General features: G+C 39.2%; 1 protein-coding gene across 3 annotated transcripts in view; it reads left to right on the top strand.

Annotated features, from left to right (window-relative positions):
- The window catches only part of LOC137631194 (charged multivesicular body protein 6-A-like), a 33167-nt gene extending 13558 nt beyond the window's left edge, over window positions 1–19609 (top strand). For 2 of the 3 annotated variants that reach the window (XM_068362925.1, XM_068362924.1), the window contains exons 2-6: window positions 7381–7490; window positions 9273–9396; window positions 9541–9657; window positions 14538–14709; window positions 17146–19609. In XM_068362925.1, coding sequence (XP_068219026.1) covers window positions 7381–7490; window positions 9273–9396; window positions 9541–9657; window positions 14538–14709; window positions 17146–17198 — 576 coding nt within the window. In that variant the 3' untranslated portion in view covers window positions 17199–19609. The remainder of the gene's footprint in view (window positions 1–7380; window positions 7491–9272; window positions 9397–9540; window positions 9658–14537; window positions 14710–17145) is intronic. The other variant, XR_011041874.1, reaches the window with a different exon arrangement.
- The last annotated feature ends 6753 nt before the right edge of the window (window positions 19610–26362 follow it).

Below are 26362 nucleotides of genomic sequence, written 5' to 3'. Positions count from 1 at the left end.
ACGTCCTTGGCCTAAATCGTTCGAGATCCCTAGCCTATCCAACTTGGTGGGTAACGAGCTGGAGAGAGTACTTTGCCCAGTCAGAGCTCTTAGGTACTATCTGAAAAGGTCAAAACCCTTACGAGGACAATCAGAAGCCTTATGGTGTGCTGTTAAGAAGCCTTCGCTACCAATGTCTAAGAACGCAGTTTCTTACTACATCAGGCTTCTGATTAGAGAAGCTCATTCTCATATGAAGGAAGAAGACCTTGCTTTACTGAAGGTAAGGACACATGAAGTGAGAGCTGTGGCTACTTCAGTGGCCTTCAAACAGAACCGTTCTCTGCAGAGTGTTATGGATGCAACCTATTGGAGAAGCAAGTCAGTGTTCGCATCATTCTATCTCAAAGATGTCCAGTCTCTTTACGAGAACTGCTACACCCTGGGACCATTCGTAGCAGCGAGTGCAGTAGTAGGTGAGGGCTCAGCCACTACATTCCCATAATCCCATAACCTTTTTAACCTTTCTCTTGATTGCTTTTATTGTTGTTTTTGGGTTGTACGGTCGGCTAAGAAGCCTTCCGCATCCTGGTTGATTTGGCGGGTGGTCAATTCTTTCTTGAGAAGCGCCTAGGTTAGAGGTTGTGATGAGGTCCTTTAGTATGGGTTGCAGCCCTTTATACTTCAGCACCTAAGAGTCGTTCAGCATCCTAAGAGGACCGCTACGCTCAGTAAGGAAGACGTACTTATTAAAGGCAGAGTAATGGTTCAAGTCGACTTCCTTACCAGGTACTTATTTATTTTATATTGTTATTTTGAATAACTAATAAAAATGAAATACGGGATACTTAGCTTCTTTGTTAACATGTATACTGGTCTCCACCCACCACCATGGGTGTGAATCAGCTACATGATCATCGGGTAAGATTAATATTGAAAAATGTTATTTTCATTAGTAAAATAAATTTTTGAATATACTTACCCGATGATCATGATTTAAAGGACCCGCCCTTCCTCCCCATAGAGAACCAGTGGACCGAGGAGAAAATTGAGGTCTTGTTGACAAGAAGTACTGGAGTACCTGACCACAGATGGCGCTGGTGAGTACACCCCCACCTGTATAGCGATCGCTGGCGTATCCCGACCGTAGATTTCTGTCGGGCAACGGAGTTGACAGCTACATGATCATCGGGTAAGTATATTCAAAAATTTATTTTACTAATGAAAATAACATATTTTAATGTTACTGTTCTTAAAATATTTTATTTTTCCTTGTCTCCTTTCTTCACTGTGCTATTTTCCCTGTTGGGGCCCCTGAGCTTATAGCATCCTGCTTTTCCAACTAGGGTTGTAGCTTAGCAATTAATAATAATAGTATCGGGGGCTAACACCCCCCTGCGACCCCCTTAACACTGCCGTATTCTTAGATGGCCATCGTCACATATATAGGTTGCCGCTATCATATGTACATCCCCCCAATGGTAGGTTAGTTTAAGTACAGTACAGTAGGGGGTTTTATCCACCCCCTCCTCTACGAAGAATAATGACATAATGTCTCAGTTTGGTTTAGTTTCAGTAATTATTACTTTGCTGCCAGTATAATGGTAATGAGTTACTTTGTTTAGTTACTAGAATAGGTTAGGCCACATGATCTACCTCTTTAAATAAGCCTGATCTGTTGGGAGATAAGTTTCAATACAATTACTGTGCAACAGGATCTAAATTTAGGAACTTTGGACCCTTTGTATACGGACAGTATCTCCAGCGTTCATTGAACACCACTTAATCTAAACTTCCCTATGTAATCTAACCTACAAGCTGTGTCCTTACCTATTTACCTAAATGGGGCCCTAACGCCCACCTACGATCCCCCTTAGACTGCCATATTCTTAGCGATAGGGTTGAAAATAAGGGAGTTATGGGACATTGCCGTCAATATACATACACCCTGGAACTTTTTTCATTTTTATCAATTTTTATAGTTCTAAAGTACCAAAAATATAGTATTCCAAATACTGTACTGCTGTAACTTGCTTAACCTATCCTAACCTAGCCTAATATAACATACGGTAGATTGCATTGTCCTACCTTGACCACTGTAACTTCATCCATCTACATCACTCTAATATGTGATGAGTGTAAATATAGTTGGTCGGTTTAATGTTGTGACGGATGTAATATTAGCTACTTCCATCAATTTTTTACCATTGCATCACGTCAATTCACTTTTTAGTCTTCATACCTAGTAATTTTTCGTTGTCCTACACTGCATAAAATGAAATTTCTTGATGATACCTTATAAAAATGTATTATGTACCCCTGTCATGTGGTCTGTCACAATTGCAAACATACTCTAGATTTTTAGTTTTCAAATATCCTTTGTCACAAATTCTGTACCACTGGTATTTGGAGACATCAAATGTTATGTATGATTAACGATACATACAATATACAGGGATCGATTTATACAATATGCAGGGATAAATGCATTTACTGTACAGTAGTTAGTATTGTCAGTTTAGTTTATTATAAAGCACACCTAAACATTATATTTTGAATAAGGAGTAAAAGATAAGGAAAGCGAGCACTTGCTAAAGGACTCGCTCCCTCCCCTTAACATGACTTGACCAATATGGCTGAACGAGAGAAATCCCCCTTCCAGTAGTCAGATCACAGTAATTAGATCATTACTAGCAAGCTCTTTGAATAAACCCAGCTACTCGACTAATGTTAACTAGAAAATATAATCGTTACAGAAAATTCCATGATCCAATTATCAAATAAAAGTAAAGCTCTAAAATTAGATTGTTCCTACACGAATACAAACCCTTATCATATAATAGGCTTATTATTTCAGTGAAGCTGAAACTTGGTAGTTGAAATTTATAATGAGGTGGTGATAGTTACTGCTGGGTGGTAGCTAAGGCCCGCCCGCTTGACAGTCCACTAAGTAACGACTTTGACTTCAGCCGCCGAGCAGTATTGGCCTGACTTTAATGGATATCCCACATGCCTTTATTGTAACAGATATATGAGCTATGGACCCCCATCTCTTGTGCCTTTTCTGCTGAGGGTACATGACTATTCGCAGTCCTCCCCCTGTGAGAGTGCAGGGCAAAGCCTCCTTTGTTGTGGTCTAAGTACAGTCAGAGGAGTAAGTCTAAGAGAGATTCTTCAGCTTCAAGAATTTCCACGCCCAAGCTGTTGCTGAAGAAATTCTTTAACTCCTTTTTTCCACCATACTGTAGTCAAACTGCTACTCCTTTTCTGGAGGAAACCCAGAGAAGGAAGAAGACCCTAATATGTCCTTGCTGTAGGCTTTAAGTGAGGTATTCCATAGTGAAGGTGATTACCCCCTGCCTCTTCCTCGAAGTTGGCTTCCCTTTATGATGACATGATGTCATTACCAAGAACTTGGACCTCAGGAAGTTGTGGTCCTCCTAAGGCATTGATGGCAAAGATATTAGCAGATACTAGGGCTTCCATAATTTCTACAGCTGTGCCCTCCTCTTCTGCTGTTCCATCTGCAGAAGGAACAGAGAATGTGACAACCGTCGACAAGTAGGAGATTCTTGATCCTCCTGTAATTTAGTTGCATCAGACCAAGAAATCTTCGACTTATGACAAGGTAAAGAAGCATACGTGCCCATTTTCCCCTCCCAGCCCTGTATCTTCGACCACACACTCTGCTGCAGAGCTATTAGATGCTGCTCCACCTGCTCTAAAGATGACAGAAGCCAATTGTCAGAACCTATAGTCCAAAGCCTCACGAGGCTTTTCCTGACCTCCTTTCATGTATGTGTGAAAGAGGCAGAGTTGTACCACCCACCATTCATTGGGAAAGTAAACTGGTATAAAGTATAGGTGCTCTCTCTTCTACTACCAGTGCTTGGTCCCATGCCGGAACGAGTACTCACTCTGTCTGTCAGGACAAAGGGCCTCTGTCCTCGCTCTCTACCTTTTTCAGACAGCTCAAGGAAGACAACTTTACCAAGGTCAACAGCTCACTGGAGGGACCTTGATTTATTAGACGATCTATTAGATCATCCTTCACGTGAGCAGATGAAGGATGATGTCAGGCCACAACGTTGTCACCGAGAGATACCTCTAGCTCGATCACCTCTGTACTCACAATCCCCATGAGACTGGTATTTACGTATGCCACCCACGCGCGAGGACTCCAAATGCAGAAGTCTCTTCCCATAAGGCCTTCACATTCTCACTCCATGTCTTCTTATTCCCGTTTTCCACGAACCAGGTCTCCAAGCGTTAGATCTCCACGCAACACACGCAATCATTGCAGGTTCGTTCCCTCAGTGCAAGGACATCACACGTAAGGACACCATCTGAGAGGATCACTTCTAGAGTTTCATGAGACCATACACCACTGGATAGGATTTCTTGCTATTATTTTAGCAAGTGTAAAGTACGAGTCAAAGGGCATCGGTCACTTATCTCTTCCCATTGTATCAGTTAGGGATTCATGAGTGCACTTGGATCTTCCTACATGATGAGGCCGTTCGGCTTCCAGAGACCTTCTGATGCAGAGGGAGCAATCGTCTACTAGGGACCTCCCTGTACAGTGTGAGATAGATTTTTAAACACATCTAAGCTATTGTTCAAGGCAAAGAACATCGCAGGATCATTATGATGACTCATACAATTATAAAAAAAAGTCATCGAGAACATATTGTAGAGATTTCTCAGTTTCCACTGACAGGCTGCCCATAGACACATTTGTGCATCATTAAGACCATTGTTCTATTTGTCCTTCAGTGGTACAAACACTTGGTACTTCGTCATCCAAGACGGGCATAAAAGTAAAGGCATCCCAACCTCTGAGTAGTCGACCTTCAGGATGTCGTTCTCTCTTCTTCAGGCTACATTTCCGATTCCATTCTAGGTGTAGATTTCATGTACAGTACAGTACTCGAAGAAGCTGGATCTACCAGAGGAACTCGTCAAAGCCTCTCTCGTGCAAGAGGAGGAGTCCCAGTATTACATTGACCCTTCGCCACCCAACTCTAGATCATCATCTGCTTAGACAGAGATTACATTCGTGAGGGTCTTGGCTCTCATTCTATAGATCAATAACCTTGGAACCCATCAGCACTAGGAGGACATCCATTGATTAGCATTTCAGCACAGCTTAAGGAGCTGCCTTGGTTCGAGCTTGCTCGTTCAGTCCTAGATAATGTAAATTCTCAGATCTCTTATCAGAGGAATTTGCTAAGCACAAGCCAGTCAAACAAGATCCTGCCTCCTGCACCCTCTCAACAGTGACAGTTCTTTGTTCCTGCGAATGACGAACCCTCTCCTCTTCCAATCGACACATCAGTGGCATTGGTGACACCAGGGATCCCTGTGGAGAGACTCAAGACAAAGGGGACTATATTCTCAGTTTCTGAGTCTGCAGCTATGGAAGCAACTTCCATGGCTAGCCCTCAGGTCAGGATACTGTAGCCTACTTGCGACTTCCCAGAACTTTGTAAATCCTTCCAAGTAAAAGTACTTTAGTTTAAGGATTTTTTCATGTTGAGAGCCAAGGCTGTCACCTTTTTGGCACATCAGTCTGCTTAACAGTAGACGAACTGGGTCCTCAAGAGGAGAGATGATGTGGTTTCCCACTTCACACAGCAGTTAGGACAATAAAAGGCCCGTACATTAAGAAACTTCTCAGTGTGGGTGAAAGCAACCCTGTTCCCACTTTAAGGATTTGATATAACAGTGGAGAAGTAGAGAAAGACAAGCCAAGACTCCCATCCATCATGTGGTTACCTTCAAGGGGCCTGGTATTTCAAAGGTTGCCACCAGACCATTTACACCTGCGGATCCACTCAAGTCTGCTCTGAAGTTGCCAGTGACTGCCTAGCCCAGGTCTGCACCTCCAGTCCCTTCTACCTCTAGAAAAAAATGTGCACGATACTCCACCCATTTGTTTCTAACCTGGCCAGGCCAAGAAGTGGAATGGGATGCAATTGGCAGTCCCTTTCTACAGCTTCCACGAGTGGAGGATGTCTGCTATGCTATTGAGCAAGGGGGCAATACCACAGAGCCAAAAAGAGTGGTGGAAGTCCTCCAGGATGGATACTGCCTTCTGTTTTTTTACTCTTATTTCATTCACTCAAACACCAATAACCTTCAACATTCTCCTTTGTAAGAAACCGTTCCATGCACTTTCAGAGCGCTAGGCAATCTTGGCTACCATGGAACTAAAGTCATTGGGTTGAATGGTCTTCATCCTCAGGGAACTGACATATATACCCCTTGTGAACCTGAGGAGATCCTTATAGGGATATATCTTTCAGGACTGTCTACATTCTTTGTATTGGCAAGGGTTAGGTGATATTTAAACTCGTTCATCATGTCAACCAATGAGGAATGGAGATTCTGTCACTTATGCGGTCACTGAAATTTTACAAAGATCAAGTTCCTTCTTTAGCCTATCCCTCCTACAAATATTTGACTCAGAGATGCATGCTCTACTGGAGGTCCCAGCTGTTCTACTTCACAGGATTCATTTTTTAAATAATTCTCACTAACTAGCATCATAGGATGATACCAGAAATAAAAGGCATGCCAGAAATCAATTGAAAAAATTTCATCTAATCTAACAATGAAATGGCAATACTTATCTAGTGATATATTGTTTGCCAAATAACTAGTATTGTGTTCACAGCATTTAGGGCACAATTTTGGTTAAGGTTAATTTTTTGCCGTGTACTTTATTTACTTTGGAGCTCTCCTATTGCATATCCTTCTGATATTCAGTATTCAGCGTAGGTATTTGTGAAATGGTGGAATACTGAAATATTAAGGAAAATATATCTTATGTATTTATTACATGAAAAACAATAGTATACTGAAATATTCAGCAAAATATCTCAAATTTCCAGTTAATTTACACTACTAGAAATTTTTTATTTGATTTGATGATGAATGTACATATGAGAATATTCTCCTGCATAGAATGTGGAATTAGGTAGTGGTGGTTGTTGGGGGGGGGGGGGGGGGGGGGGGGCAGTAGCTGTAGTGAACGACACCTCGTAGTAACGGGTGATTTTGAGGAGAGAGAAGTCTAGTGGGAGAGGGATCTCTGGTAGTGGTATCACTCGCCCCAGTTTCAATACCGACACCCTTTAGGGGTGAGTGAGCTGGATATATTCCTAGCATTCCATGCAACTTTTTTCTCTGGTATATTTAGCAGTATTTATACCTTTGAAATGGTGCTTTAAGGAGCATTTCACTGGGTGACACAGGTCCCTCGCCCAGAAATAGATTATTCCTTCGTCAAAATCCCTTTATCTTGCAGTAATGGAAAATGACAGGTAATCCATATTAGCTTGTGAATATAGTGTTGACTCCTATTTTCTCTTTTTTATTTGCTTTGTCTTCTTCCAGCAACTAAAAACAACAAGGGACAGGATTCGGCAGTACCAGAAGCGGTCGGAAACTAATCTTGAGAAGGATAGACAGCTAGCAAAGCAACTACTGCAAAATGGAAGGAAAGAGTGAGTTATGTGGAAGTTTCCATATGTTTTTTTTATTTTAGTTTGTTAACCCTTTTACCCCCAGGCTCTTTGGAAATTTCCAACCCTTAACCCCCAGGGGGTTATTTTTTCCCCAGCACATTTTGCAGTATATTTTTTTTAAATTGCTCTAACAGCCTTAATTTTTGTCATAGAGAGGTCAGGTTGGTCTCAATCTCTTGGAAAATGCCTGAATTTTCTCAAAAAAATTATCAAAAATATTAAAAAAAAAAAAATTTTATAGCTTTTTTTTGCAAGGACGTACCGGTACGTCCATGGGGGTAAAGGGATGGGTTTTGTGAAACGTACCAGTACGTCCTTTGGGGGTAAAAGGGTTAAAAAAAATTTAACTGCAGATAGCATGAAAATATTTAGATTTTTCAAAAGACTAATGAAAGACATAGATGGTGAGAACGGAATATGCAATGGAAGTTCAAGTATCTTTGGAAGGAGAAAGGATTAATGAGGTGGAATCATTTAAATATTTAGGAACTATGATCTCTAATACAGGATCTTTAGAATTTGAGTTTAACGAAAGATTGTAAAGAGCAAATCAGACAATGGCTAGGTTAAGTAAAATTTGGAAATCAAATTGCCTGAAATTACATATAAAAATCAGGCTATATTTAAGGCTTTATGATTACGAATAGGAAAAAGAACTTTAGGGAAAATCTAGTCTTATGCATTTGGAAGAATTCTTTGGCTTGAAGAAAATATATTGAAAATGTTAAATTAAAACTGTCAAAGGAAAAATATTAATGTTTAAATGCTGTTGTGATGGCAGACCTAAAGCTAGAGAACTTTCCTTTAGCAACTTAGTTTCGGAGGCAAAAAATTCTTTACAGTATTTATACAAGAATGTGACAGAAAGACATTAAGAAAACTGAACATCCAACAAAACCTCACAGGCTCATTAAAGTGTAAGCGAAAACAGCATTGGATTCTTGCAAAAAAAAATATTTAACTTGCACATCCTGATTGTAGTAAGGCTGGCTAACTTACAGACATTGCTGAGGTACTTTGTGAAGTGGGTTCCTACGGGATCATAAATTCCAAATTTATCTGCTGGTATTTGAGTACAGGATAATATAAACTGTAATTAAGCAATAGTGAAAGCTAGTCTTTAGTATTGATATTGAACAAGGTAAAAACTGACAAAAATACTGATAATAGAAATAAATTTTAGACCAGAAGAAGCATAAGTTTGTCTTGTCTCAGCGACTCATGGACAGTTTTAATGATGTTACCAATTCGTGAAGGAACTGAAATACCTAGAAGTGATACTGTACTGCATTAAGGTACAAACTCTCCATTGTGCTACATTCAGGGACTGATTTGATCAACCCTTTTACCCCCAGGCTCTTTGGAAATTTCCAACCCTTAACCCCCAGGGGGTTATTTTTTCCCAGCATATTTTGCAGTATATTTTTTTTAGATTGCTCTAACAGCCTTAATTTTTGTCATAGAGAGGTCAGGTTGGTCTCAATCTCTTGGAAAATGCCTGAATTTTCTCAAAAAATTATCAAAAATATGAAAAAAAAAAATTTTATAGCATTTTTTTGCAAGGACGTACCGGTACGTCCATGGGGGTAAAGGGATGGGTTTTGTGAAACGTACCAGTACGTCCTTTGGGGGTAAAAGGGTTAAGTTATGTATTATTATTCAATCCCTTAATGAGACCTTTTCTGCATGGTGCAAACTCATATTGTTTTAGGATTCATGAGTAGCATTATCTCTGGTTCAACATTTTTATTTCTTTTTCAGGAGAGCAAAATTATTACTCAGAAAGAAGAAATTCATTGAAGAGCAACTTAATAAAACAGATGCAACACTGAACAATATTGATCATATGATACAAGACTTAGAGTTTGCTCAAATAGAAATGAAGGTATGTCAATAATTATTGTGTTATCTCTTTGTCACCCTGCTATGTCTTTGGAACAGGAATGATAAATATGAATGGCAGAATAGATGTAAGAATGACTTTTGTTTCTTTTAACAATTTTACATAACCCAATTATTTTAATTACAGGTGGTTGACAGCTTGAAGGTTGGTAATGAAGCACTCAAACAAATCAATGAGATGTTGAGTATAGAAGATATTGAGAGAATTTTGGACGAAACTGAGGAAGGTGCAGAAAAACAGAGGGTATGTAATATACATCATCAGAAAAAAATCTTAGCTTTATGAATTTCATCCTCGTGTAAAATACTACCAGATTATTTCATGGAATGTTGTCCTAAATCAATGCAGTAATTCCTTATGGAGATGGAGTAAAATCTTCCACTTTCAGTATTATTTACTTTGAAAAAAGAATATAAGCTGGAACTTTATAGAACCTTGTTGGAGCGGACTATGTTTGTTTGTTAGATTACTCTTTTTAAGCTATAGAAAAGAAGTTTGATCAGTATTTACAGTGAAGGTGCATGGTACAAGGATGAGCTTATTCAAGGTTCTAAGCTTTGATATGTTGTATTTAGCTTTATCTTGGAAATTTCCTTTGTTCTGTAACTGGGATACAAACCTATGCTATTTATTAGCGGTATTACTTTCGGCGAAGCTGAAAGGACAAGCCATTAAAATTTTAGCAATGGTTAACTACCCATTCCACTAGTTAGGGTGGTAGCTTGCTACCGCTCCCACTCACACACCTGTGATTTAGCTCACTTTGCTTTTGTCTCGGATGGTGAATGGTCGTTACCATTTCTCATCCTCTCCAAGTTATTTTGGACTGCCATTAAATACTTTTTGTTTGTGCTTTCTCCTATTAGTGTGTGTGTGTGTTTACTTCTGCCGACCATACGTACCTGCCCTGGAATTTGGAGGCTGGCCCTACGATACTTTCATGTCGGCCGTGGAAACTGATCGTTACACCCTTTGTCCCACCTGCAGAGGTCAACGTTGTGATACGGGAAACAAGTGTAATGAGTGTTGGGAGTGGCCTGCCTTACAGTGGGAAAGATTTTGGCGCCAGCGGAAGAAGTCAAAGCGGGATATTTCTCTTTCGAAGTTTTCTTCGAAAGGGAAAATACCCAAGGCTTCCTCTTCCGCTTCTGGACCTTTCTCTGAAGCTCTTACTTGATCGGCCTCTTCCGAGGGACCTTCAAGTAGTAGCATAGTCCCTTTAATTGTCGGTTAACCTCGGTACTCGAGAGATGCTGTTGCTTCCCCTAGCGAAGCAGCCCCGCCTCTTCCCCCGGGTGAGGCCTTGTGTCTTTCTCCTTTGTACAGATGTAGTCATCCTTGGAGCTTCCAGATCCGCCCTCCAAGGACTCCTTGCTGCAGCTCATCATCCGTGGTGCTAGTGTGCAGCTTTCGTCAACTTCGGAGGTGGATCCTCTGGCATGCGTCGACGTAGCAGTGTTGGGGGCGTCTTTTGCTGCTGTTGCCGACGCCCCTGCCCCTTCAGACTCCTCAGCTGTTGCTGCCGACTGCGCTACCCCCATTCCTGATCCTCCTTCGAGGGGAAAGCAGAGTCTTTCGTCTGTCTCTCCTGCGAGTGTTTCTCCTCTTCAGAGGAGTTCACTCATAGAGACTCCTCTGCGGAGGACTGCTGATTCTAAAGGTCATCTTGCTGATCCACCGACCCCCGGAGGGCGTCATCGTTCATGTAGAGCTCGCCCTCTGCTTTGCTTTAGAGGTTGCCCTTTGCCATCGGTGAAAAGACTTCTCTCCGGCTCGTCAGCCTCGTCTTCGCAGCCTTCCCCCGCAGAGGAGCCTCCTCTTTTGTCATTTCCTGGCCCTCTACCGTTGCCCGTTCCTGGACCTTCTCCTGACGACACTTCCACTAGTTCTCGGACTTCAATCTTGGACTCTTCTGTGGATCGCTCGCGATCGCCCATGGAGGATGTTCGCCCTTCCAAAGAGCACATCCCTGTTCCTGCTTTGTGCCAACCTTTTGACCTGCCTTCTCCGTTCCTGTCCCATGATGTTCCTAGACATCAATCGCCCTCGAGGACATGCCTTCCTTCAGAGCGTTTCGGACCTTCGGCTGGACGTCAGCGCTCATCAGTGCACCAGCGCTCACCAACATCTCGTCAACGCTCTCCAGCACGCCAGCGTTTTCCAGCCCATCAACACTCTCCAGCGCTCTCCAATGCCCCCAGTGATCTTCTGATCGCCGACACTTTCCAGCACTTTCTCACCATTCGAGACACCACCATTTGTCGGCTTACCAACGTTTGCCAGCTTACCCACAATCGCCAGCGCACCTGCGCTCACCAGCACGACAGTGCTTTCCAGCTTGCCAATGCTCACCAGGCACCAGCGTTCTCCGAATCGCCTGGTCTCCTGCACTTTCGCCCACCAGCATTCGCTTGCTCACCAGCGCTTTCCGGCTCACCTGCGCTCCTTCGCTCTCTTGCGCACCAGCGCTCTCTAGGTCACCAGCTCTTTTCTGCTCTCCAGCACGCCAGCGCTTTCCAGCCCATCAACACGCTTCAGCTCTCTCCAATGCCCCCAGCGATCTTCTGATCGCCGACGCTCTCCATCACTTTCTCACCGTTCGAGACACCACCATTTGTCGGCTTACCAACGTTTGCCAGCTTACCCACAATCGCCAGCACACCTGCGCTCACTAGCTTGACAGTGCTCTCCAGCTTGCCAATGCTCACCAGGCAACAGCGTTCTCTGAATCGCCTGCGCTCCTGCATTTTCGCACACCAGCATTCGCCTGCTCACCAGAGCTTTCCGGCTCACCTGCGCTTCTTCGCTCTCTTGCGCACCAGCATTTGCCTGCTCACCAGCGCTCTCTAGGTCACCAGCTCTTTTCTGGGCACAAGCGCTTTCCGGCTCGCCAGCGCTTCTCACTCAGAGAGGATTTTCGCAACAAGTTGTGACCAGGGTGTCTGGATCCTTGCGGAAATCATCAGCAGCAGTCTACCCGGCAAAGTTGAAAGTCTTCTGTGGTTGGTGTCGTAGAAGAGGTATCTCTCCTCTCGATGTCACTATTCCAGTAATTGCGGAGTTCCTCGTGCATTTGCGTGAGGAAATGTGCCTTTCAGTCTCAGTGGTTAAAGGCTATCACCCAGCCTTAAGCCTCGCCCTTAAACTCAATGGAATGGGCATTTCTCTGAAGTGAGACCTCCCCCATGGAACATGGTTCGAGTTCTCAGGTCTCTAAAGAGACCTCCCTATGAACCATTACATGAGGCAACAGATCGCCACCTCACTTGGAAGACGGTGTTCCTACTAGCTTTAGCTTTGGCCAAGCGAGTCGGTGAACTTCATGGTCTCTCATACGACATTGCCCATTCAAGGGGATGGGGAGAGGTAACGTTCAGCTTCGTCCCTGAGTTTGTGGCCAAGACTCAGAATCCGGGAGTGGCAGATCTCCGATTCGACTCCTTCCGGATTTCAAGTCTCCACTCTGTAACTGATGACCCTGATCATCTCTTACTCTGCCTAGCGAGAACAGCCGCAGCCTGTCCCATAGTACCTGCACTTTTCGTCAGCACAGGGAGGAACAGGATGAGTGTCACTAAAAACACCATCTCTGCTTAGATTCACAAGGTCATAGACCATGCCCTTAATCCGTACCCTCCTTTTTCACATTGCCTCAGAGCTCACAATGTCAGGGGCATAGCTACGTCCCTGGCATTTAATAGAAAATTCTCAGTGATGCAGGTTCTACAGGCTGGGGTGTGGAAACGTCAGAATACATTCACAGCCCACTACCTGCAAGATGTGACCCAGAGGAGGCTTGATACGTTCTCCATCGGCCCTGTGGTGGCTGCACAATAAATGTATAACACCTAAAGGTCCTTATTGGACAATTACCAGAAGGTTAAGAGCACTGTTACCCGGGTTTAGTCTGCGTGAATGAAAAGGTTTGACTGTTTCTTATTCTTTTCTTCATCCTCCCCTTTCTTGGGGAAATCAGCATCCTGGGTTCTCTGCACAAGCTGACCTCAAACCACTGCAGGTAAACCATGCTTGTGTACCTAGTATTAAGTTAATACTGTTGCGTCCCCATATCCTGGCAAGGTGGTACAGTCATACCTCTCTTCACGAAAGAATCTGCTTACGAAATTTTCATGCTGCAAAATGAGATGCGAAGATTTTTATGACTCACTTTGCAAAAAATGTTTCATGTTAAGAAAAGAGATTTGCTAGCCAGGCTGAGAATAAAATAGTTACCCATCAAAAAAGGGTTGAAGAAATTGGATTTACACAATTGAAAATGTAATTGTGGTCTATAGTAGGGGTAACTATAATAGTAAAGTATATATAGTACTGTATATTATGTATATTTACTGTATTATTGTATTATTTTACATTTATCATTACGTTATGTTATAATAACTACTTAATTTACAGGTATTATCAGTTAATTTAGGTATATTGAATGGTTCAAATGTATTTGGCTGTATAGTATTTCATTGTGGTTGACCTGTAGTTTTATTATAATATTTAATGTGTGTTTTGTAGGGTTTGAAACGAATTAGGCGATTTACATGTAAAATGTGACTCTCAACGAAAAAATCACGTTACGAAAGCTACTCCAGAAAGAATTAATTTCATGTTGTGAGGCATTATTGTAGTCTTGGTTACAGCAGTTTTAACTACAAAGACTCGGAATAACATTTACCTGGACAGTCACACTTCTAAATATCTCAACACACAGCTTGCATAGGCCGCGAACCTTGCATAGCAAGGTGCAGGGACTCCTTATTTTTGTTACAAACAAACCTTATTAACATAGGAGCCCCGGGTAAAGCCAAAAAGCCAGATTGGCAGGGACGTCTTCCCTCCTGATAGGTGAGTCGCTCCTAATAAATAGCGTAGGTTTGTATTCCAGTTACGGAACAAGCAAAGTGAGCTAAATCACAGGTGTGTGAGAGGGAGTGGTAGCAAGCTACGCCCCTCTACCCCCCCCCCCCCCCAACTAGCGGAATGGGTAGTTAACCCTCGCTAAAATTTTAATGGCTCGTCCTTTCAGCTTCGCCGAAAGTAACACCCCTAATAGATAGCTGAATGTTTTTATCGTTAGGAAAAGTACAAATTATCTACAAATTTTTCATTTTCAGGAGATATCAGCCTTGTTGAGTGGTGGAACCCTGACTGATGAAGATGAGTCTGCAGTCGAAGAAGAACTTGATGCCCTGATTGCCGATGCTGTAGAGAAGCAGTTGCCAGATGCTCCAACAGCAGCAGAAAATCCAGAAGTGGAACTGCCAGATGTTCCAGAAACATTGCCAGGTATGTTTCCTTGTAGTGGTTAATTCTTCATTGGTGTTATGAGAGACTTTCTGAATCATTCCTTTGATAAGCTGTTGTTTTTAGACATAAGACTTACGCGGTAGTTATATATATAACTTTAATTATATATAACTACCAGGTAAGTATGTTCAAAAATTTATTTTATAATGAAAATACCATTTTATTCCTCCTTTGATTCTGTTTTGTTTTCTTTATGTTCATTCCATGTAAATAAATATTTCAGGAAAGCCAGTTTCCCTTGGTCTGATTCATGTTGTGTAATTAATGAAAGTATCTCTTATTGTTTGTTGTTGTTTAGTCGTCATGTGTCTGCTACAGTACAGTACTGTATTGTAGCCTCCTTCTCATGTTGATTGATATACTACCAATTTACTCAAATGTTGGGCTCTTTATTTCACTTGGATATACTATGTCCAGAGTTGTACACTAGTTGACAAGTGAGGGATGACTGTAAGGAAAATCTGCATAGGAAATGTCAGATTTCTCGGAGTCTTTGTGGTCATACAGGATACGTAGCATTCTATTTTATCCTCCATAATGAGGTGGTAGTTCTTTAAGCAGCAGTAAAGGGGGTCAGAACAGGAGTAGCAAAGCTGGTAAAGCTAAGGACACAAGGCTGATGATTGTCATGTGAAGATCTGCTTCTTGAAGATAAGCATTTTGGTTATTTGTATTTGTTAGACCTGAAGTCTTGGCCTGGCTCCCAAGAATGGCTGTGTATAGAGGAGTTTTTAATCCCTGAGATATGAGCAACTTGTATAGTGTCATAGTCTTTTTGAAGAACTTGAATAACACAAGGATTATCTCGCACCACAAGTAACAAATATAGTACATAAAAGTCCATCTTTCAAAGAGAAAAGCTCCAATCTCCATTATCAAGAGAGTAGCTACTTCTTCTAGCTAATAAACTGAGAGCTTATATAAGTTCTTCTCCATACACTTAGTAGCTTTTCAACTTCCTCTTCTTCATTATTTTTGCATGCCTAGAAGGTGGCGCACAAAGAGAAGACTTTGACAAGGTCTTCAACAAGATAGAAATGTTGAATTCCTGAAAGACTCTCAGGCTGATGACAAGCCCATTTTATCAGATATATAAGAATGCTTATAGTGTCTCTTAATACTACAGTGTATAGAAATATTGAGCCTGAAATCTGTGTTTTTACATATTACATATCAGCTCAGGTGTGCACTCTTGATCCCTGAAAGCACTACACTTCCACTGATGGTCTTTCTTATTACTAAACATAAAACTATTGCACGGCCTCCTAGGAACACCATTACAGTACATCTACATTGTGGCATTTTACTATTTATCAATTTTTATGATAAAAGCACTTCCTATTGTTAAATAAGATAATGAGACTAAACTGTCAGAAAAAAGACCAAAGTAAAATAGGTACATACATACATATACCAAGGCACTTCCCCCAATTTTGGGGGGTAGCCTACATCAACAAATGAAACAAAAACAAAAAGAGGACCTTCACTCTCTACGTTCCTCCCAGCCTGACAAGGGACTCAACCGAGTTCAGCTGGTACTGCTAGGGTGCCACAGCCCACCCTCCCCCGTTATCCACCACAGATGAAGCTTCATAATGCGGAATCCCCTACTGCTGCTACCTCCGCGGTCATCTAAGGCACCGGAGGAAGCAGCAGGGCCTACCGGAACTGCGTCACAATCGCTCGCCATTCATTCCTATTTCTAGCACGCTCTCTTGCCTCTCTCACATCTGTCCTCCTATCACCCAGAGCTTTCTTCACTCCATCCATCCACCCAAACTTAGGTGGTATGCTATAAAAGGTAATCAATCAAGATGAAGTAGAATTCAACCTAAGCTTACTTAAATAATTAGTCAGCCCATTGAGGATTCAAGAAAGAAAAAAAAAAAATTTATCTAACATTGCTGTGATGACAAAACAAACTTGCTCTTAATGATACTGAAAAAATTCTTGTCAAACTGAGTTGGAGAAATGCGTTGTGCAAATAAAGGTGTTTAATCAGAAGTGAGCTGTTGAGGCTTTAAAACAATACTTTATATCCAAGATTGTCTATCTATATACCAAGGCACTTCCCCCAATTTTGTGGGGTAGCCAACATCAAACAAATGAAAAAAAGGGGACCTTTCCTCTCTACACTCCTCCCAGCTTGACGAGGGACTCAACCGAGTTCAGCTGGTACTGCTAGGGTGCCACAGCCCTCCCTTTCCCGTTATCCACCACAGATGAAGCTTCATAACGCTGAAAATAAAAGTAATGCAAAATATTTTTATGAATTGCATAGCTACCCGTTAATTTCCCATTCATAGAAAGGCATACTATATTAAAGGGTTCAGGTAAAATATGATTGTGAGTATTCATATGTACTTTATATGTATATAAAAGAGAGTGCTTATTAACATAGATATTATTTTTCAGAAGCGGCTGAAGAGAAGGCAAGCAAAGAGAGAGTTGCAGTTGCAGCATCTTAGTATAGTAATTAAAAGCATAACATATTCTTTGATAATTATTGGTGATGTCATAGGTATCAAGAACTGTTGCCTTAAGTGGAATGTGTAACATGATCAAGTTTTTCCCCATTAATTTGTCAAATATAAACATATTTAAGAATATTAATTTTTTTGTATCATTGTTATTTACATTATAGTAATGAAGACTTGAACATGATGAACATTCTTTAGTTGCTGTGCATGTTGTGATACATTCTAATTTAATAGATGAGTAACCTAGGTTACTGAGATTCTATTTTGTATGCAAAATCAAGTCCATTAATTCTTTGATGATAGTTTAATCTATCTTTTCTGTTAAAAGTTTTTTAATAAGCTTGTTGTGCTTACTTGATAACAGAATTCTGAAGATGAAGTTTAATAATCGTGTCAGATTTGGATAGGTGCAAGTATTGAATGTTAACCCTTTTACCCCTAGGCTATTTGGAAATTTCCAACCCTTAGCCCCCAGGGGTTATTTTTTTTCAAGCACATTTTGCAGTATATTTTTTTCAAATTGCTCTAACAGCCTTAATTTTCGTCATAGAGAGGTCAGGTTGGTCTCATTCTCTTTGAAAATGCCTGAAGTTTCTCAAAAAATCATCAAAAATATGCCAAAAAAAATTTAAATAGCAGTTTTTTGCAGGGACGTACCAGTACATCCATGGGGGTAAAGGGATGAGTTTTGTGAAACGTACCAGTACGTCCTTTGGGGGTAAAAGGGTTAATATGCTTGTTGTGCTTGATAACAGAATTCTGAAGATGAAGTTTAATAATCGTGTCAGATTTTGGATAGGTGCAAGTAGTGAATGTTAATTGGATATTTTCATGAAGTGTCCGTTTTCGGAGATATACAGTAACATCCATTAATGTCTTTTGAACTTAATTGTACTTTATAATGTGATGAAAGGTAACCAATATATCCTAAGACTATGAAGAGCTAAAAAACTCTTTAGACTGAAAAATGCATGTAAAATCATAGTCACTTCTCTTCTTGACCGTAGCACATATTTGAGTAGAAAATTTGTGTTTTAGAATTTGTATGAACATAACCATGTTCCACAATAGCTGTTACACTTACTCTGTTGATACCTTCCACAAGTGGCAGCCAGAAGACATATTGCTAACTTCTTTCATAGACAGTTAGAAGGTAATTATAATTTTCACATGACTTGTAATAACAAGAATTTCGGAACATTCTGTCATGTGTACGTTTTTATTTTAAGTATTAGTGTACATACTCTTGAATTTATATCTGCCATAGATTAAAAGAAAATATTTTTCTAATTCCATTCTAATAGAAAATTCTCCCAGAGTATTCAACATTTTTTTAAATTCCCCAATGTAAGTCTATTATAAAAGTGTAACCTTTAGCTTTTATTGAATTTTTCTACTGCAAGTTATACAGTAACATTCATCCAGTAGAGATAAGGAAATATTTTTCTTCTCTTTTGTAAATTGCTGATTTAATATGGTTGTAGTTAAACTACTTAGATGCCTTTTGATTATTTTGGCATCATTGTACTCCTAGATGATTTGTGCTCTGGTCATTCAAGTATGTTAGCTTTGGTGCAATAAAAAAAAAATGTATACCATTTACTTTCTGTCTGTTTCTCATACCTTGTATCTTCGAGTACTGTACTCTACTTGTTAAGGGTAATGATAATGCATTCATTTTATCTAGTCTTAAAACTGTCAAGGAGATTTTGCAAATTTCCTGTGATGACTGTATTATTTTTGCCCTTTTTATTCCTGATTTGGTTGTTGTTGTACCTTTTTTCTAATATCTGAAATAGGTCTTCGTGATGTATTACATCCTTATTTCTGCTCAGAATTGATTGTGCTTGTAAGAGTATATTCTACTGAGGCTTGCAAATCACTTTTGATTATGGGTATATTAAACTTTTGGCTGGACTCCTGTAATACAATAGCATGTGCTGATGTTTAGAAATATTGTTGCTCCTGTATTGGTTTTATATCTCTTTATATCTCAAATTGAAAGATTTGTTAGTTATTTATAATATCTTGAATTTGAAGTACTGCAAGAGAATATTTCCTGTCATTTAAAATGTATTTTTTTTGTGAAAATTCAGCAGGCCAAATTTTTATTTCTTTGAGGTAAGAATAACAGTTTTATGATTTTTTCAACATAATGCTTTCTTACTATTTGAAATACATAGAATAAATTTTTATATGTGCACCTTGCATGATGTAATGAATTAATTACTCTACCTATTCCATAGTTATGTATTTTTTGCAGTTTTGTGTAATATTTAAGAATAGTATTTATATACCGGTACTTAGAGTAGGTACTTTTTGTAACACTCATTTTGAGGCAGACGTCAGAAGTAATAAGTGTAATTTATCTTTACATATTAAATTGTCTTTGTATTTCATCACTAGGATCTTTAACCTAATTGTTTCTTATATAATACAATGTAAAAGGAAATACATGGTAATTCTTGGAAATTTTTAAAAGCTTGAAGAATGAATCAAAGAGGAAAAGACTAAAAATATGGTAACATGAAAATACACAATTAAGAAGGTGCAATATCTGAATACTTTATTTTGAATATAAAATGTGGTATCTAGTCACTATAGTGTAATTGATTAGTGATAGAGGGAGTTACTGGATTGTAAAGTCTTGATATTTTTAGTAAGGTGCATCCACCAGGTCAAACAGTGTCTGTCGGACAAACACTGTTATCACACCATAAAGCGAAGGAGTACGACTTTATAAGCGTTGAAACGAGAGAAATTGATATGGTAACAAGCAGTGATACCAGATGAACTTGTCTACCATAGTTTCTACTCCATTCAATAGGCAAAGACTGGCATACAATGTCCACTGGTAACACTCAGGTATTTACGTCGGTGTTATTAGTCTGTGCTCGAGAAACAAATAGTTGTCAGCTTCAGGTGTGGTGCCTTATAACCATGGTGCACCAGGAAATGAAACATGGTTAGCTCTATATATTCAAGGATACAGTCATTCGCAATACTGAGCCGATTTCAAACTGACCATGCTCCTGTGCAGGCTTGCTTCCTGCTTTTTCCCTCTCATAGCATAACACCATCTCTCACTGACTCACCCTCACTATAACATCATCTCCTTGTGTGTGCATCTCCCACTTCAGTTCTCTTTGTGCAGAATCATGTTGTGATATAAAAAACTATACAAATCCATTGTTTATAGCAATTTTAGTGTAAAGTACATTGGACTGGTTAATCTCCTCCTTTTAATAATAATAATAATAATAATAATACAGTAGTGTGGAATGGGCTACGTGCATTACGCTCTCCCATGTTTCAAACAGTTGACGGCTCAAGAGTTGCATCAGGCTTCAGACTTGCTGCATAGAACTTCGTGCCCAAACGGTTAGTGGTGTTGCACTGATACTTTTTCTTTGAAGTTTCATTGTGTCAATGTATTTAATGTGTATTAATGTTATTGTTATATCAATTACTGTAAAGTACTGTATACAAAATAACGTACTTTACAGTAATGTAGATATAGGCTATGTGTACGGTGAGTTTGAACGTTGTGAGTCAACATAGAAAAACAGCAATGACCTAAGAGTGTTATCTTAGCTAATTATATTGTAGTGATAATACTATAGTGTACATATAATAGAGTAATATACACTACTATACATTATCAGCGCGTGTTGTTAGATAAGAACAACTTTTTGTTGTTATAGTACTGTATTCACATATAAGTGTGGCGATGACTCGTGTTATGTGTAGTCTTACTCTATACAGTTACTGAAGTGTGTTCATACTGTAGTACAATGCTTATACTATAATAGAAACCATGTTAAAACAATATAGTGCTGGACAGTGGGTTACCTAGTGTGTTAGTCGACTGCTTATAGATAATGGGCAGCAAGTTGGTAGGTTATGAATTGAGCCACCCTAGGGCAGCAAGCATTCGCAATTCTCGATTTTCATGCCTGTCTCTGTTACTTAATCCCCATGAAGACTGAGGGCCAACTGCCCAACCAAATAAGTTTGCATTATGCAGCATGATTATTGCTGCCCTTTGTGAGGACAATGGAAAAGTGTAAGAGAGAACTGATTACAAAGACGAAGTAAAAATAAAAGCCATTCAACCATTTTAAAAGAACTTCAAATTGGTTATGTAACAGACTTTAGAAACTATACAGACACCTTCTATGTTTCATCGGAGAAGGCAAACCCTTTTATGATTAAGCAGAACACATGTATGAGGGGGAACATTTCTTAAACTCGTCTGGAGGCAACGTAGAATCACATATGTCTAACTTAGAACACTAACTCATCAGCAAAATGAGGAAGTTACAGGTATTGTTATTAACACGTAATGTATAGCCTACATTCCAGTATTCCAAGAAATAACTAATGTTGGATACTGACATACTTGGCATTTTGTGGTGTTAACAAAATTGAAATTGTGTCAGTAATAAAGATGAAATGTTCCTGATTTGTTTCTCATGTTTTCATTGAGAGAGAAAATTACATACTTTCCTCATGAGCAAACACTTCTTCAGGTATATGAGAGACTTGAAACAGATTCTGTCATGTTGCATCATTGAAGCACCATATTTTGGCAGTGCAATGTCTTCTGTGCCAGCCCCTGACTTTTTACATTTTTCCAATTAGCTTAGCTGTCTCCTATATTGACCCAGAATGGATTCTATTTTCTTCTTCGATTTTTAAACCAGTAACGCAATCCACTTCTGAAATTCTGATGTTATTTTATTAATTGCCGCTATACATTAATTTCTTACTTTAAAAACTTCTATTTTGATGTTTCATGGGCATAGTTTCTGCCGGTACAGTTGGATTAGCAACTGAGCCTATCTTCTATCCCAATGGCAGCTTTCTTCTGTAACAGAATTGCAACTAGCCATGTATACAGGCCAAGTGATACCTAATCTACTGACAGCTAAACTTCCCCTGGTAAACAAGTATAACTCCTTCCATCGTGTCTCTCCGTAGAGTCTCCGAAGCTTAGACGCTACAAAAATGGACTCTGTCCAACACACCGTGCTCATTAACGAAGTCATCTGTGCTCCTTTCTGCCTCCTATTGTTAACTGATAACAATTGGTGTTTGACGGACACTGTCTGACCATGGTTAGAATACAGTCTGTCCTTGTTATTCTCGTGCTCTATCATTTCGGATTCGGTCATTCGCAATACAGAGAACCTTATAACCTATTGAATAAAAAAATACAGTACTGTATTACGTATTCGTGGTTTCGTGATAGGTACTCTCGCGGGCTGAATATTTCAAATTGCCAGTGCTTCTTTGCACATGGCATGCTTCACGCCATTTCCTTCTCCCCACAGCACAACACCCCACCTCTCACTTACTCTGCTTCAGTCTCGCATTGTTGTTCCTTGTGTGTGCATCTCCCATATCAGTCATTGTGCTGAATCACGTTGTGATGTAAAAAACATCTACATATCCATTGTGTTTATAGTGATTTCAGTATAAAATGAGATACATACATTACGCTACCCCACTTGTTAAGCAAGTCGACAGCTCAAAGAATTGCATCTTGCTACAGACTTTGTGTAGAACTTTGTACATAAACGGTTAGTGGTTTTGTACTGATACTTTTTCCTTTGATTTTTTGTTATGTTAGTGTATTCATCGTATGTTAGTGTTATTGTTACATTAACTACTGTACAGTACTGTATAAGAAATACCATACTTTACAGTAGTAATTTACATATAGGCTACGTATACGGTGAGTTTGGATGGTGCAAGGGGACCTGCTGAAAAGAGCGATCACTTACGACAGTCACCTCAGCTAATTGCTGTACTTTACTTACTTTACTTTAAGGGTTGCTTTTCTGGTCCTAAACAGCAGGGGAAACCTACTCTCTACAGGACCTCCATAGTAATTTTATCATAATCATTGAAAAGCATTCAACATTTCACACCACATATTGCTCGTTTATTGTCAAATCCACACAATCGAAGAACTTAGAGACGAAGAAAGTCTTTAGTTTCCTCTTTAAAACCTTACTATCTTCAGTCTGTCATATGTCTAGTGGGAGCTTGTTGTATAGTTTCGGGGCTGTAGTTAGAGTACTGTACATATATTACAGTAAAATACTCTACAGTATCAGCAAGTGTTGTTAGATAGGAACAAACATTTTTTGTTGTTAATGTACATATACATATAAGTGTGGCAATGACATATGTGTTCCATAGTCTTCCCGTGTGTACAATATATGTACTGTACACTTACTGAAATGTTCTTTCATTGACATAATACAGTACTGTACTTATCTCTCTCTCTCTCTCTCTCTCTCTCTCTCTCTCTCTCTCTCTCTCTCTCTCTCTCTCTCTCTCTCTCTCATTATATCATATATATATATATATATATATGTGTGTGTGTGTGTGTGTGTATTGTAGGTAGTAGGTTGGCCAGGGCACCAGCCACCCGTTGAGATACTACCGCTAGAGAGTTATTGGGTCCTTTGACTGGCCAGACAGTATTACATTGGATCTCTCTCTTTAGTTACGGCTCATTTTTCCTTTGCCTACACATACACCGAATAGTCTGGCCTATTCTTTCCACATTCTCCTCTGTCCTCATACACCTGACAACACTGAGATTATGGAACAATTCTTCATGTAAGGGGTTAACTATTGCACTGTAATTGTTCAGTGGTTAACTCCTCTTGGTAAGAGTTGAAGAGAGACTCTAGCTATATAAAGCAATTCTTCCTGAAGAAGGACACTCCAAAATCAAGCCATTGTTCTCTATTCTTGGGTAGTGTCATAGCCTCTGTACCATGGAGTTCCACTGTCTTGAGGTAGAGTTCTTTTGCTTAAGGGTACTCTCAGAAACACTATTCTATCTTATTTATCTATCTTTTTTTAAAGTTTGTAAAGTTTATATATGAAAAATCTATTTTAATGTTACTGTTCTTGAAATATCTTATTCTAACTGGTCAATACTAATGTAGTTTATTTACTTGTTTCCTTTTCTCAATGGGCTATTTTTCCTTGGAGCCCCTGGGCTTCTAGCATCGTGCTTTTCCAACTAGGGTTGTAGCTCAGCTAGTAAAATATATATATATATATATATATAATATATATATATATATATATATATATATATATATATATATATATATATATATATATATGTGTGTGTGTGTGTATATATATATATATATATATATATATATATATATATATATATATATATATATATATATAATATTATATTTAGGCTTGAGCCATGTCCTCCTGATGGAAGTAACTCATTGGCAGCGTCTACTAGGAATATTTCTGTGAGTGGTACTCTTGATAAATTTGCCTTAGAAGCATCAACGGAGTTCCTACCTCCGGAACGATTATCCCGAGAGATATCGTGTACAGTATAAATCAGGGACGTGTCAATAACAAGTCATGGTTATCCTTCCCTGAATAGAGTTAACCTTATCTTGGAGGAAAGGTGAGGGTAGGAGACGTGGACAGGAGAGCCCTTACAACTCCCGCACTCAATGTGCTACAACTAACATGTATCCTGTTGAACGATTTCCCTTTTGCAGCGCGATCTCTTTCGTTTTGCTTCGAGAGTTTCTGCTAGTTTTCTTTACTTTTCGAGGGTTTTTCGATCATGGATGCTTCAGCTTCTTTCTCATCGACTAAGTAAGTTGAGTATCCCCTTTTTTCGTCTGTTGGAGAATTTCGCACTTCCACCTCATTTCTCTATTTTATTATAAGCTTTTATCTGGCAACACTGCGGCTGTCAGTGTATTTGTGAAGCTGTATTAAGCTAAGACAACCACCAATCACAGCTGAGGAAGACATAGCCAATCAGAGGACTGGAATTTACCTGTAAGAGAGCGTTGCGGGAAGGTGATATATGAGTTATTGAGTTGCTGTTTGAGAAACCCACTCAATATCCGTAAAACGATCTAGCTATGGGAGACGGAGCTGAAGATTTCTGTACTCGTGTGTGAATTAGAGATATATTTTCTTTAAATATATAGAAACAGTTCGTTATAGAATGTTTTATAACATAACATATTAATATGATAAATTCTTATTACAAAATAATCTTATTAAGAAAATAAGTCTGACGTCATAATGAGAAGGGTGAATTTTCCAGATGGTCTAAAACTAAATGATTGATTAACTTCTTTGTTTGGTTTGAATGAGGTATTAACACGTGATATTTAATACCATCATATCAAGTCAAATAGTGATATAACTATATGGCTTTAGTTAATACTTTGTTACAGTTCAAGTATAATGTAATAGATCATTACCAAATCATTATCTTTACTAGGAAATATATCGTTGTACGTTTTAATACCAACAGTATCCTATACAGACATATTTCTGATAGATTACGACCTAAGAATTTGAACTTTTATGGAAGCAAACTAAAAAAATAGTAATTAAATAGATCTTTTTATATCGCTGTGTGAATTTGATTAGTTAGCCAACATCTGCCCATAAATGAGAAGGAACATATACCCCATATGCATTTAGTGGGAAATATCTGTTATTTCATTGGCAAATTCGTCCTCTGTTATGATTGATAATAATTGTATTAGACGTTATGTAATTGTATTTTATGAATAAATTAAACTGGGTAGTAGTAGTGAAATACCTATACACCTTCAAATTGTTTATGACAAAAACTACAAATCTTATGGAACTCAAAACAACCCTTTTGATAATAAATGCATCTTAAATGTCACTGTTATGTGTTTAAAATAAGTAGGACAAAAAAAAACCCTTAACTAGAGTGAAATATCTTGAGAATTTGATTCGTTTGCCAACAGCATCTCATAAAGTTAGAGGAACTCTATCACCTTATGCGTTTTCTTAGCGGGAAATATCTAGCGTCTCATTGGCTGATTGATCCTCTGCTGTGATTGGTGGCTGTAGGTGACGTCATGCAATCTCGTATTTTATGAATGAACTCGACTGTAAAGGTAGGAGTACCTATACTTGTTGTAAATCAATTAACACTTAAACGTCGCAATTATTTGTTAAAACAAACTAATAATAATATTTATTTATTAATTCAATAGATAATGGATCTTGTTCAAATGAGTAATCTAGACAAATGGGTCATTGTAAGGAATAATTAACTGAGTTCTGGCTACGATGTTAGATGCGTTTGT

The sequence above is a fragment of the Palaemon carinicauda genome, chromosome 39 (genome assembly GCF_036898095.1).
Source record: "Palaemon carinicauda isolate YSFRI2023 chromosome 39, ASM3689809v2, whole genome shotgun sequence".
Classification (NCBI taxonomy): domain Eukaryota; kingdom Metazoa; phylum Arthropoda; class Malacostraca; order Decapoda; family Palaemonidae; genus Palaemon; species Palaemon carinicauda.
The sequence above is the reverse complement of the archived record's forward strand: the minus strand, read 5'-3'. Positions and strand labels throughout refer to the sequence as shown.